Source organism: Poecilia mexicana, unplaced genomic scaffold (assembly GCF_051168715.1).
Source record: "Poecilia mexicana isolate PSO_F unplaced genomic scaffold, ASM5116871v1 scaffold_19, whole genome shotgun sequence".
NCBI classification, from domain to species: Eukaryota; Metazoa; Chordata; class Actinopteri; order Cyprinodontiformes; family Poeciliidae; genus Poecilia; species Poecilia mexicana.
The window spans coordinates 11,771,013-11,784,362 of record NW_028263388.1 but is presented as its reverse complement, the minus strand read 5'-3'; the positions used below and the strand labels follow the sequence as shown (position 1 = coordinate 11,784,362).

At 38.5% G+C, this 13,350-nt stretch overlaps 1 protein-coding gene across 1 annotated transcript in view; it reads left to right on the top strand.

Annotated features, from left to right (window-relative positions):
- Positions 1 to 13,350, top strand: part of LOC106915980 (rho GTPase-activating protein 44-like) — a 64,489-nt gene that overhangs the window by 32,169 nt on the left and 18,970 nt on the right. Inside the window, exons 2-13 of the mRNA XM_014983964.2 lie at positions 1,459 to 1,498; positions 1,970 to 2,089; positions 3,144 to 3,220; positions 3,336 to 3,447; positions 4,184 to 4,260; positions 5,549 to 5,666; positions 6,906 to 6,974; positions 7,068 to 7,149; positions 8,535 to 8,662; positions 9,020 to 9,131; positions 12,133 to 12,214; positions 12,304 to 12,384. Coding sequence (XP_014839450.2) covers positions 1,459 to 1,498; positions 1,970 to 2,089; positions 3,144 to 3,220; positions 3,336 to 3,447; positions 4,184 to 4,260; positions 5,549 to 5,666; positions 6,906 to 6,974; positions 7,068 to 7,149; positions 8,535 to 8,662; positions 9,020 to 9,131; positions 12,133 to 12,214; positions 12,304 to 12,384 — 1,098 coding nt within the window. The remainder of the gene's footprint in view (positions 1 to 1,458; positions 1,499 to 1,969; positions 2,090 to 3,143; positions 3,221 to 3,335; positions 3,448 to 4,183; positions 4,261 to 5,548; positions 5,667 to 6,905; positions 6,975 to 7,067; positions 7,150 to 8,534; positions 8,663 to 9,019; positions 9,132 to 12,132; positions 12,215 to 12,303; positions 12,385 to 13,350) is intronic.

The following is a 13,350-nucleotide window of genomic DNA, read 5'->3' as shown; positions in this document are numbered from 1 at the left end:
GAAAGCTGCAGACCAGGAGTCTGGCGCGGGAGCAGCGTGGCGCTGTAAGTCCACCCAGCCCCAGCGGCGTGTCGGCCAGAGGGTTTTCTGCTGGACTCTGTTGCAGCAGACTCTGTCTGTGGCAGGATGCTGCCTCGGTGGGCGGGTTCTCAGGGCCGCTCAGGAAGCTTGGTGTGGTGGACCCAATTGATTTGCTGCTTATTCTTGGTCTGTCAGGACAAGGCTGTTAAAGTTGGCTTTTGTTGCTGTTCTTTATAGTAACTCAGCCTGCGTTGAAGAAAATACCGGCTCAATTTCCTTAATTATGTTTGTTGTACAACTTACTCACTTCAGGCATTGGTTCTGAAAACTTCAAACAGTTTCTTGGCTGTTTTTAGTCACCTTTAGGCAGTAATTATTTTGTAGTTCCTCCTTTAAACATGTCCTGATTTACCCCCCGGACCATGTAATCAAATTCTATAAAGGCCTGATAATGAGAGCTTCGTTTAATTCAGGAATGACCCGGATCTAGACTGTTTCATTTGGATTCTGACTGTTTCTCAACACCTCTTGGCATGTTTTCCTTCTGGATTATCCTGATTTTATCTCCATCCATCCATCTTCTCATCAACTCTAACCAGCGTTCATGTACCTAGCTAAAGAATAGTGTTCCCACACCATGATATTGCCACCGCCATGTTTTCCCGTAGCTATGGGGTGAGTCAAGGGATTTTCCATGTTGGTTTTCCATCAGTGCTGTTGCAAATTGACCAAAAAGGTTTGGTTTTGTTCTCCTCCTGAGCACCTTCTCCAAAAGGCAGAGATGGTAGAAGCCTTTTTGGCGCCCTGAGTGAATAACCCAACTAAACAATCCCTTATCTCCACACTAAGAAACACTGAACCACAGACAGAAACCTTGGTGTACACTGTGGCTCTCAGCCATGAGATACACGTACACCTACAAACTTTAGCCAGGACTGGCTGTGCTGGTTGCTGGGAGACCAAAGGAAGGTGTACATTCAGGCTGAAGTATGAACATAAAATAGACCTGTTACTATTAGAGATAAAGTGCAGAGGCTATAACATTGATGGCAAAGATGAGGAAGAGGCAAGAGCAGCAGCTCATGTTTGTAATGCTTTCGAAATTTTCACATATACTTGCAAAAGTGTCCACAGTTTTCCTGCAGCCCAAAACCCAATGTGAGATGTTCCTGTTTTCTTTCTATAACTATTGAGGCCATGACAATGACAATCTTGTGACAAGGACACAAAAACATAACCCATATGTAAAATGTGTAATATGCTTGATTCTGTCTGCAAATGTATCCTCACAGAGTGCTACGTCGGGACAAATGAAATACATTTTGTATTTTCATCTCATTTATTTCCAGCCCAGACGTTCTCAGCTGTCATTTTTCCACAGTAAGGATTTTCTCTCATCGCCTAACAGCATCCTCTCTGTCTTGTTTTCTTTTCCAGAGCTGAAAAAACAGAAGTTTTGAGTGAGGACCTACTGCAGGTACTAATAAGTCTTCATCAAATACGTGCAAGCGCTTGAGTGAGCGTCTTTCTTGGGGAAAAAAAATCACTATAGGTGCAAAGTATTAGGTAATCATGAAATGACTTTTTTTCCCCAAATGGCTCCGTGAGCCGCCGTCAGGCAACTGTAATGAGCGCAGAAATTGAAATTTTCTTCAACACAAAAGGCTGAACGTCCTGAGTGATTGATCCGGGGCGCAGCATTGTAATCAACCAGATTAACGATGCCTTCGGTGGCATCAGCATCTGCTCCACTGGGTTGGTTTAATAATGAAATGAAAGGCGTTCAAGAGCAGGTGGAGTAATGGTGTTTATATGCCAACATAAAACAGCTACAGGGTCTAAATTTATTTAAATCTTACCATATTTGTTTTTTATACCATCATGACCTGGGTCAGACTCGAGTCGTTCTGAAGTGTGTTTTCTGTATTGCTGTGTGTATTTGTTTCAGGTCGAGAAACGATTGGAGTTGGTCAAGCAAGTTTCCCACAGCACACACAAGAAGCTGACCGCCTGTCTGCAGGGTCAGCAGGGTGTGGACGTGGACAAGAAGTCTGTCAGGTCGCCCTCGGTGAGACTCGAATGCCCAAAGGATGCTAAAAACATTAAACTGTGTAAAAAGTGATGCTTGTGGACAGATTTGATTAAATCTGGTGCTTGTGCAGACTTTATTTTCGCTTCAAAGGGGATACAGGTTTTTGTTTTTTTATATTTTAAAGGTTGGATTATGGATTAGGAATGTTGCTCGCTAAAAACTGTTTAGAGAGAATCGGAAACAAATTCTTGTGGTCAGAATAATGCTTTGATTTGTTATTTGAGAAAATGTCTACAAAGTGTTTGGTAAAAACAAACCTTAAAAAAGTTTCAGGACACTTGAAGAAAAAAAAAAATCAATGAAGAACAAAACAAAAACGCCTTTCAATGGGATTTAACTAAATGTGGTTTAAGTATTGATTTTATTACTAACTGTAAATATTGAATTTCACCATTGTAATAGCTGATTCAGCCTTTCTATATTAAAGCTGGTTGTGCAATCAAAGAAATAATAGAAAGATAAAACTGATGAGTTTGTCTAGTAATAAAAGTGTAAAAAACAGAATGTGGATGCCACACTTTTATTTGGCAAATTGACATATTCTTATTTTTTAAATATCTAGTATATTTCCCAACGTGGCTCATTACCCAGGGTGACACAACCAGAGGGGCGCTACTATCACTTGACTTCCACAATTTTCCTGTTGATTATTTTTGCCAGTTCAGCCAATGGGCTAGAAAAAATATGGCCATTCTGGCTAAAGTATTTCGTCTCCAGCTTTATTAAAGCGTCAAATCAGTTTTGTTTTTAAGGAATCAGGACGGCATTGGATCATCTCCGGTTCAAAATCTAAAACGCTTTGGCCAGTCTGACGTGAACTGGAGTATTCTCCACAAATATGCTTTCAAAACTGAGAATCATTTTATGACAATCAGGGCCACCGTAAAATGCTGGTGGAGATTCTTTGAACGCACCGGTTTTTCTGTGCTGCCTACACTGATGTGTTTCATGTGTTAATCACAGTTTTCGGTGATAACCGACACGTTTCGCTGCGAAGGCTGGCTGACTGTTTCTGCTCGTCTCTTGTCAGAAAAAGCTTCCTCTTACAACACTTGCACAATGTATGGTGGAGGGGGCGGCCGTGCTGGGGGACGAGTCTCTCCTGGGGTGAGTGCTCCGATACCGTTTTGATTCCCCTGTCACAACATTTTTAAAAGAAACCCCCAGTGAGTAGAGACTGCGAGAACTTCTCTGACTAAACGAGTTTCGCCTTCGGATGCAGGAAGATGCTGAAGCTCAGCGGCGAGACGCAGGAAAAACTGGCTCAGGAGCTCATCGTGTTCGAACTCACCATCGAGAAGGATGTGATCGAACCGCTATGTGACCTAGCAGAGGTAGACATTTTATCTAATGTCTTAGTTTGAATTCAGGAAATGTAAATTATTAAAGACTGTATTGCAGTGTTGGACTGAGTCCATTTTCAAACTTTCCTAAAAAAAAGACATGGGTTATTCAGGATTACAGTCTGCCTAGACAGACTTATGATATTGTTTTATAAATGCGTTTAGGGATGACTTAAAACAGGCTGTTCATGTATTAAAAAAACTGCTAGCCTCTCACAGCTGAAAGTTACACAGACTGATGTCAGAGATTAGCAGAAAGCTGCAAGAAATCTCACTGAAGTTATTTCAGCCCAAAGAGGGTCTCTGAGCTTTTTTCACAGTTGGAATCCAGACTTTTGTTAGTATTTTATTATTATTGAATGAGTAAAACAATCTATTTTTTTCATTAATTCACTTTTTATGCTGCAAAAAAGGAGATTAAGCATCATCATGTGAGAATTTCATAACAAAGACCTGATTATTTAATGAGGTGTGACCTATATTTCTTATATTTCTTAAGGTAAAGGATGCCAGTGAGTTAATCTTAGAATTTAAATTAAATCCAATGGGGATTCAAGTAAATATTATTTTCAGTGCGTTTGAACTTATAAACCAGGTTGTTGCAGAAAAAACGATATTCTCAGAACGAGGAGCTCCCAGTGCTTGCTCCACATTTAGATAATTGTGAAACACATGCATGGTGGTGCTGCTAACAGTAATGAAACTGTTCTTTGCTCCGTCTTCTCAGGTGGAAATCCCAAACATCCAGAAACAAAGGAAACATTTAGCAAAACTGGTCCTGGACATGGACTCTGCTCGCACAAGGTGAGGTGGAAACATGCATGACTTTTATTGTTTAGGTGAGAGGGAATAAACATTACGGTTCCCAGTCTACGAACTGGGAAACTTTATCCCTGTGAACAAAGTCCCGCTGAAGTTTCCCACTGAATGTCACCAGGATTTGATTGCGCACCTGTGAACTCCTAACACTGCTCTCTGTGTTAAATTTACTCAGTCACCTCTGCTTGTTGCTATTTGAATGAGACATTTGCTCTTTATTATGACATTATTTAATAGTTTTGTTGCTCAGCACGCTGTCAAAGTTGTTCCTGTTAAACTACGAGAGAGCGCAGACTGATTCGTGCTCACACACCTGCTGTTAACACCTAACCCAAAATATTAAATTTAGGTTACATTTTTATAAACAAACACCAAACCATCACCTCAGGCTTGCTATATAATTTCTGAAGCTTTTCAAATTGTTCTAAAAAGTAAGAGAGTGGCGAAGAAAAAGGTTTACAGTGAGTTGGAGCTGAGGTGGGTGACTAAAGAAGAAGAAAAAGACTTTTATTGATTGGCTAGACGAAGAGATTGAAAATAAATGAAGGAGAGAAAATGGAGGGAGTATTTCAAAGAAAGAAAATCTCAATAAAATACATAAGGTATGCAGCTGTAATGCGATAAAATGTGGAAAAAGGTCAAAGGATGACATTACTTCACATCATCCTCTGTTTTTATAATGAATTTTAGTTATTAGATGTTTGAATTATGAGTTTATTCCAATGTATTAGACAGCATAGACAGTAACTTTAAAAAAAAAAAGTAAGTATTTCCATGACATTTTCAGACCATATTTTCATTTCTTTCTTTAACTCCTGCTGACTCATTGTTGTATCAGACTTATCATCAGCAGTGACATTCAGGATGTTATTTTCCTCGCTGCGGTCAAGTCTGGCGGGGGTTTTTTAAAGTGACCCAAATATGAAGCAATTTCTCCCATCATCCTCCTGTGTGCTGAACTCGTCTGGCAGCGCTCCATATCATCTGCACTCGGACGGAAAACCATCCAACTATGCAGACACACAGATGGAGGGACAGAACTAGGAAAGGAAATAGCTTGAGTTTAGGAGACAAAACTATGACTCATTGTTTTGCTTATTTTAATAAATCCGTTGAATTTTTTTTAGATGAGTTTTCAGGAATAAAAAAAATCAAAAGCATCTTTACCTTCCTTGTAGCAGTTTTAAAAACCTTAGAGATGCGTAAGATATTTTTGAAACAACATCGCCAACGTATATACTTTGTAAACACCCTGACATACTTTTTTGCCCAGGTACTACCAGTCTAACAAATCCTCGGGACTATCCAGCAATCTGCAGCCAACAGGAGCCAAGGCCGACCACCTCAGGGAAGAGATGGAGGAGGCAGCCAACCGCATGGAGATCTGTCGAGTCAGTGAATATTATCTTAAATGTCAATGAGAGAGAATTGCAGTGCTTTGAAGGACTATTTGCTTCCTGGTTGGTAGTTCTTTTCTGATTTTTGCTCTGTTGTCGCAGTTAATCGATTCAGATCATCAAACTATTTTTAACGTTGTACAAAGATAGCCTGAGTAAAAACAAAAAGCTAATTTCAAATGAGGATTTTAATTATTAAATGAGGGTAAAAAAAACCAAAAAAAAAACAAGCTATTCAAACTGTTATGTATTTGGAATGTTCAGAGTTGCTATGGTAACTGTAGCCTGGGGGAACAGAACATGGCAGTTGAAAAGTGACAGCTGATCCGGTGAAACGCCTCCATCTTCTTCAATGTTGTGACCAAAACATAACACAAACCGAACATGGCCCTCTGTGGAAGAGGAAGTAAAAGGCCTGTAGGATCAGGGAGCCTTGAATTGAAACTGTCTGACAACATGAAGTTGTCAAAAAAAAAAAAAAAGTCTCAATATTACCTCACCAGTCAAGGAAGACGTCCAATGACCAGCTGAAAGAAATGGAGAAAACGTGGAGAACCTTCCCAGGCGAGGCCACGTTAATAAAACTTGTTGTAGGGCTGTAGCTCTTGAAAACTGGAGTCAGATATTCCAAGTCTAGACTGAAAATGTTTTATCATGATCTTAAGCAAGCTGTTTATGCTCAAGAACCCTGGAGGGTGAGCTAAAATCCCCCCACATCATTGTAAAATTCTCGTTACCAGCCGTTACGCCTGATGTCAGCTATTACTATCAAGGGTGGCACAACCAGTTATTGTTAGGAGGTAATTTTACTTTTCCCCATAGGGACCGGTTGATTTGGATAGATTTTTTCTTTAGGGAATGAAATCATCACTTGAAAACCGCACCTTGCATTTATTTTCTTTGATATTAAAATATATTTGGTCTGAAAGAAGAAATCCATAAGGGGGTAACTCCTCCTTTTTTTATAGCACCATGTTTACCTTGAAGGGATGCTTTGTAGTGACAAACAAGCTAAAGTACATAACTTATAAAAAAACCTATTGATTTCTAAGCCCTTTTATAAATACAACATTATAAAAGGGATTGTTTTGGAGCCTTTCATTTATTACATCAGTATTTTCACTATCCTCCAAGGACAACTTCCATCATAAAAGCAGGTTATTACTGTCCGTATTTGCCTCCAGTTGGTTTGGGTGATTCTGTTGTCTTGAAATGTGTTTTCTGTCTAACCAGGACCAGTTATCAGCCGACATGTACAATTTTATGGCCAAAGAAATAGACTATGCAAGCTACTTCCAGACAGTAAGTCCAACACCTGCACAAGCTGTGACGCAGGCGTCCAACCAGCCCACATCCTCCGCTGACCCTTTGGTCTCTCTGTGTCTCTCTGTCCAGTTGATAGAAGTCCAGGCAGAGTACCACAGGAAATCATTAGAGCTGCTTCAGAGTGTTTTGCCGCAGATCAAAGCTCATCAGGGTGAGTCTGAGTTTACAGATTGTGATTCTGCCTCTCTCTTAGTGTCTGTGTAACAGTGACGTGTACATTATAAAGTACTGTTATCCAGAATGCAGCGTTTGTTGTCATTTAAAAATGGGAAAATTAAACACAAGTAGAAAAAGACCTAGGGATGTAGCCTGTTAGAAAACTGGAAAGTAACTTTGCAGTAAGACAAACCCAGAAAAACAAGATTTGTGCTCTAAAATCACCAACTTGCTTATCCAACATAAATATATAAGTCTGACTCATTTATTTGGAGAGTCGGTAAACTTCATTTTGAAGGATCAAATCGTCCTCTTCTTGCTCACTTGGTTATCTCTACAAGGAATTTAAAGTCCAGTATTGATCCTGTTTACACTAGATTTAGTGTCTTATTTTGAAAATAATGTGGTGATTAATTTTCAAAGCATAAAAAAACCATTGAGATTTTGAATGCTTGTTTTCTTGTAAAGTCACATTTAAGAGCCCAACACCGAAACTTTGATGAGAATCTGTACATTTATCAAGTCTCTGTGTAACACATGTGCTCTAGTAATATTCAAATATGAGTATTTTATTACGTAAGGTATCTGACTGCATTATGTTTTAAGTTTGCATCATATTGTTGATCCCTGCTGTAGGCCAACTGGGAGGCTGAAAGCAGCAGTAATCCAGTCATGAGACTGTTTGTTTTTTGAAGAGTACGCGGTAACTTCATTTTGACAGTGTAAATAAATCCCTTTTTCATTCATTGCCGGTCTAAGCGGATTAGAAATTTGGATTATTTTATCGTTTTAACCTATGAAACACCAATACGCTTATTTTTGAAGAGGAGCGTTTCCTTGAAAGTACCAACTTTAAACCAAGAGCCCCAACAAATGGGAGCTGAAAAATATCTTTAAACTGTCAGTGGCAACAAGTATATGTCTCCCACTCTTGGTTATTTTAATTCATTAAGTGTTCATAAGAAAGGCCACATTTGAGAGAATAACAGTAAAATTAAAGAAGCCGAGTTAGAGGTGGAGAGAAGTTTTAAGCAGTAAATTAAACATTTTGTAACTGGAAACTTTTAAAGGAAGTTTTAATTATGCTGAGTTCAACCGATGTCCTAAAAATGTCAAATGGCTACTATAGTTATAGAAAATACAGAAAAATGCTTGAGATAATGAATTAATTCATACAGCAAATTTTCCCAAATACTGATCCGTAGCAATCACTGGAACATGGCGGAATCATTAAGGCAGAGTCAGTGCTGTTTATCAGAGTTAGTGTGTGTTTGTTAGAGTTAGTGTGTGTGTGTGTGTGTGCGTGTGTGTGCGTGTGTGTGTGTGTGTGTGTGGGTGCGTGGGGGTGTGTGTGTGTGTGTGTGTGCGTGCGTTTGACAGAGACCTGGGTGGAAAAACCATGCTACGGGAAACCATTAGAGGAGCACTTAGCGCTCAGCGGGAGAGATATCGCCTTTCCTATTGAAGCCTGTGTCACTATGCTGCTGGAGTGCGGCATGCAGGAGGAGGTAAACACAGCACACTCTTTCAAAACGCATCTACAGAAAGTGAAGCATTATTGTACGTTCAGTCAGTCTTAATTACTGCCGGGACTCCTAATGAGATTCACACTTAAACGTTTCACGGCTTGGGGGTGGGGAGGAAATCCCTGTTGGTTTAATTAAAAATCTACAGCAAGCATTTTGGGGATGCAAAGCTAAAACCCTTTTTTTTTTTTTAAGAGAAATCAATCAACTTTTCAGTTTAGGATGACAAAATTCACCTCCTGACGTCTCTCATCACTAATAGCAATAATAAAACATGTTACCCTGCACGTTTGCCGAGCCTGTCTTCAGCTGTCACAGTTCGATGTTTTGGGTTTTCAGGGTTTGTTCCGAATCGCTCCTTCGGCCTCCAAGCTGAAGAAGCTGAAGGCGTCTCTGGACTGCGGCGTGTTGGACGTCCAGGAGTTTTCTACGGACCCACACGCCATCGCAGGTGAGTGAGCAACACTAATACAGCTTATTGGTAAAAATATTTAAAAAGCATGAAGATAAATTCATCTTTTATTACAGTGGTATAATCTTACAGGAGGAAAAATGACGCTAACAGTCCGTGATAAATAAACGTAATTGAAGTATTTATAAAATTTTTACTATACTCTTTTTGTTCTTTGGGAACTTCTAATTGTTAATCTGGGAGATTCTGTTTTCTTATGCCAATTTATCTTAGCTACTGTTCAAAATGGGGAAAACAGGAGAACAGATCTTTCCTTTTTCATGTACATTTGCATCTAAGCTCAACCTTTGGACAGTGAAATGTCGTATCTCCGAATCAAGCCACCCATTTAAGAGTCTGTGCCTCTTGTGCAGAAATGAAAAGAAAATGTCTGATAACATCAGAGAGTTTTCTGCAGCTGGGAGAAAAGAAAAAAGATCAGTTTTCTGTGTGCCGCTGTCACTTCACTGCTTTTAAATCAGAACCATGAGGGACTACAAAAGAAAGTAAAGCTTTCAGGCTATTAAGGTGCTGTTATTGATTTTTTTTTATGACAGTACTGCTTTTTCTGCTGCAGCTGACTGCTGCACAATGCTGCTGTCAGAGAAAAACACATTTATCAAGAATAAGAAAAGCTAGGAGACGTGTTTTAGCCTTAAATCGATATTTTTAATTAAACTGCTATTGTTTAACAATCTCCCTTACCACAGTAAACATTCACTGGCATGTTGTTTTGATTACAAAGTGATCGAAAAACTGTAAATACATGAAAGAAGCAATTAGTTACTTAAATATTTGAATGAACCATCAAATGCATCATGAAATAATTAAATGCAGAGATCATTAATTAAAAATTTTATTCATTTTACATAATTGGGATATGCAGTTATGATTGTTTCCAGTGTTTATTATTCGGTTCATATTTTGTCACATTGTGAATTTATTTTATCTGCCAACCATTTTTAGGTGGCTAACGCTGCTATTGACAAGATGATCGATCTGCAGGTAAACTGCTGCGGTCAAAGGTTAGGTTCATACCAGTGAAAGTTTACAGTATTTCATGATCAGAAAATATAAAATAAATGAATAAATAAATACCGAAATTATATAAATTTTACATATAGAGCGACTCTGAAAGTCCTTCAAACAGCATCGGATGTAAACCAGAAGGAAAAATAGTTTAAAATATTTTATAACGTAACACAGCTGCTCTTGTGCTGTGTTATTGTAAAATTAGAAAAAGCTCAGATCATCACAATGTTTGACAGATGTTACGGCGCTTCTCTTCACTGTGATATAAAACTATGATGTGGAGTTTGTAAGTTGTATTAAAACATAGCAGAAATGAAAACCTTTCTAAAATCTTCCAGTTAATTCAATCTGATTAGACTTAGAGTGATGACTAAAGCAACAAAGTTTTTACATCAGTCGCTTTTTTCATAACATAACCCATTTGGAAATAAAACTGAGGTCTGTACAAAAGCCATTTCTAGTCAGTTCATAAGGAGAATTAGGCTCTTTTTGTCTTTGTTGGAAAGGAAAACACATTTTCTGTGCATTCATCAGAAACTCATTTTCTCTGTAGCAGCAGCAGCAACATACAGCATCGGTTGAATTTAGACACAGCTGAGCAGACTTAAAGGTGCATGCAGCCGTTTCCCAGTGAGGGATGTCCTGATGTTTGTCATCAATCGTACTCATACCTTTGGGAAATGAAAACAGCAGAGCAGAGAAAAGGAAAAGACGAGCTGGAAAGGAGCCCAGTCAGCCGACACCTGCTGTCAGCCACTGTGGGAGAACTGTGTTTTCTGTTGCTTTAATAGGTTTACTGCTGGTGAACAGACAGTCTGCAGGTATTAGGACAAGATTACAAAACTAACACTTGTTGCACCAATATAACTATGAACATGTCTATTATATTAATTATATTATATTATATTATATTATATTATATTATATTATATTATATTATATTATATTATATTATATTATATTATATTATATTAAAACCCTTAAATTAATTTGTAACTAACATTCATGCTGACTTATGACCAGTAGTGGGCCTGAAGTCCCAGGAAAACATTTAAATGAAAAGTAAAGAAGATATTCCGTCTAAACCTTCTTAAGTAATAAAGTTGTTTGGTGTCATGGAGTAGGAGATGTGTTTGTATCTATGACACATTTTAAAATGGAAAAAAAAAAGTTTTCATTCTCATTAATGTTTACGTCTTGTCACACCATGATCACCGTCGGCCATCATTTCTCGCCATTATCTCACATCGGCAGCAAAATGTCATTAATGCATCAGAGATTCATGGAAAATGAGGAGGCTCATTTTCTCCTCAGCATAATTATGTTTGAGGTGAAAATCATGTGGGTGAAAGAACGTTTATAAAATAGAGATAATGGGGCAAATTTTGTCTCTTCAGAGAGACATTCAAAGGGAAAATGGCAAAGAAACAAATGGAAAAGGAGCTGAAATGAGAAGCCCTGGAGGTTGCAGATCGCATATCAACAAGCCACTTAAATTATAAAAGTATAATAATGCTTTCTCTCTCTCAGTCTGCTCTGCTTTGTTTAGATGTGACGAACATAAAAAAAAGGGAAAGCAGCTTCAGAGTTGATTATGTTAATGTAAACAAACTCTCTTTTCATTTCAAAGCTGGAGCTTACTTTCAGCAGAGGTGGAAATTAAATAGATATCTACAAACCCTCATAAAAGTATTCATGCCACTTGAACCTTTCATGTTTAGTCACAGCACAGCAACAAATTCAATGTATTTCACTGGCTTTATGTGGCTTTATGTAGCAAAATGCAAGAAGTGTCATAATTTAGCATGTGTTATTGTGCTTTAAGTGCAACGTGGAATAATACTTTACGATACCCTGTAATGTTATGCAATAAATAAGTTTTCCCCATGGGCATGTTCTGCATGCATGCATACACAATCACACTAAATGCATGCGATGCATTCTTACTGTAGTTTTATTCTCCCTTCAGGCGCTTTAAAGTCGTACCTGCGCGAACTCCCCGAGCCGCTGATGACCTTTGAGCTCTACAATGACTGGATCCAGGCCTCCAAGTGTGTATCTTCACAGAACAACCAGTTCAAAATGTGTTTTCTTACATCTGTGTTCAAATAACTGACAGAGTTTTTCTTTTGTTCTGCAGCATCCAGGACCAGGAGAAGAGGCTGCAGGCTCTGCTGGGCGCCTGCGAGAAGCTGCCGTGTGCCAACAACAACAACTTCAAGTGAGTCAGATTTTGAAGTTCTCCTCCTTCGTTTTGTGATTGTACCTGTAGGTAATTACTGCAATACAAGTAGAAAAAAAATACAGAAAAGGATTTTGAGTGTAAGACGTAGCAGGAGAGCAGAGGGATGCATGCAGCTGGTGTAACATCTCTCATTTATTCACTTGAACCAGCGGTGTCAAGCTCATCTTCGTTTTGGGCCAAATCAAGATCATGAATGCTCTTAAAGGGCCGGTTGTGCCAGAAAGAATTGATCAAACCTGTTCACAAACTGTTAAAATATCAATGGATTCTTAAACTTAATATTATTGAACATCTTTTCAGTTCCTTCAGGATTTTGTGGTACTTTTTGGGATTTTTTGCAATAAAAAGTGTTTGTGGTAGTAATTTGGAAATATTTGCGATATTTATTTATGACTGTAAAAGCGACTTTTTATCACTCGCTGTATAGGTCATGGACTATAGTCTGACATCAATTAAGGCTGAGGCAGCTGTTTGGTACAAGTTAGAAAGTTTTTGACAATTTTTGAGAAAAATCAGCAATAAACTCCCAATTATTAGTGCAAAGAAGAGCGGGGATTCGTTGGTTTTGCCTGAATTTCCACGATAATTCTCAAAAAACTGGAGAGACTGATTGATATAATTTGGCAGTAAACAGATAAAAACTGGATTGATTTGATTGAAAACATAAAATTTAAGCACATTCAGTGTTTAGTCTAGAATCTAGAGGGCCACATAAAACGCTACTGTGGGCCGGATTTGGCCCGCGGGCCTCGAGTTTGACACGTGTGACTTCAACTACTTTATAGTTCAGACATCAACTCTGTATGTTTGCTACACATGTGGTCAGAAAGGTGTTCAAAGAATTAGCTAGTAGCAGTTTCCAGTTTTAACACTATTTTATTAAAAATTTAGTAAATATTTTAAAACCTCTGCTGCTGGCTTGTTGAACGCTCGTACGGTTTT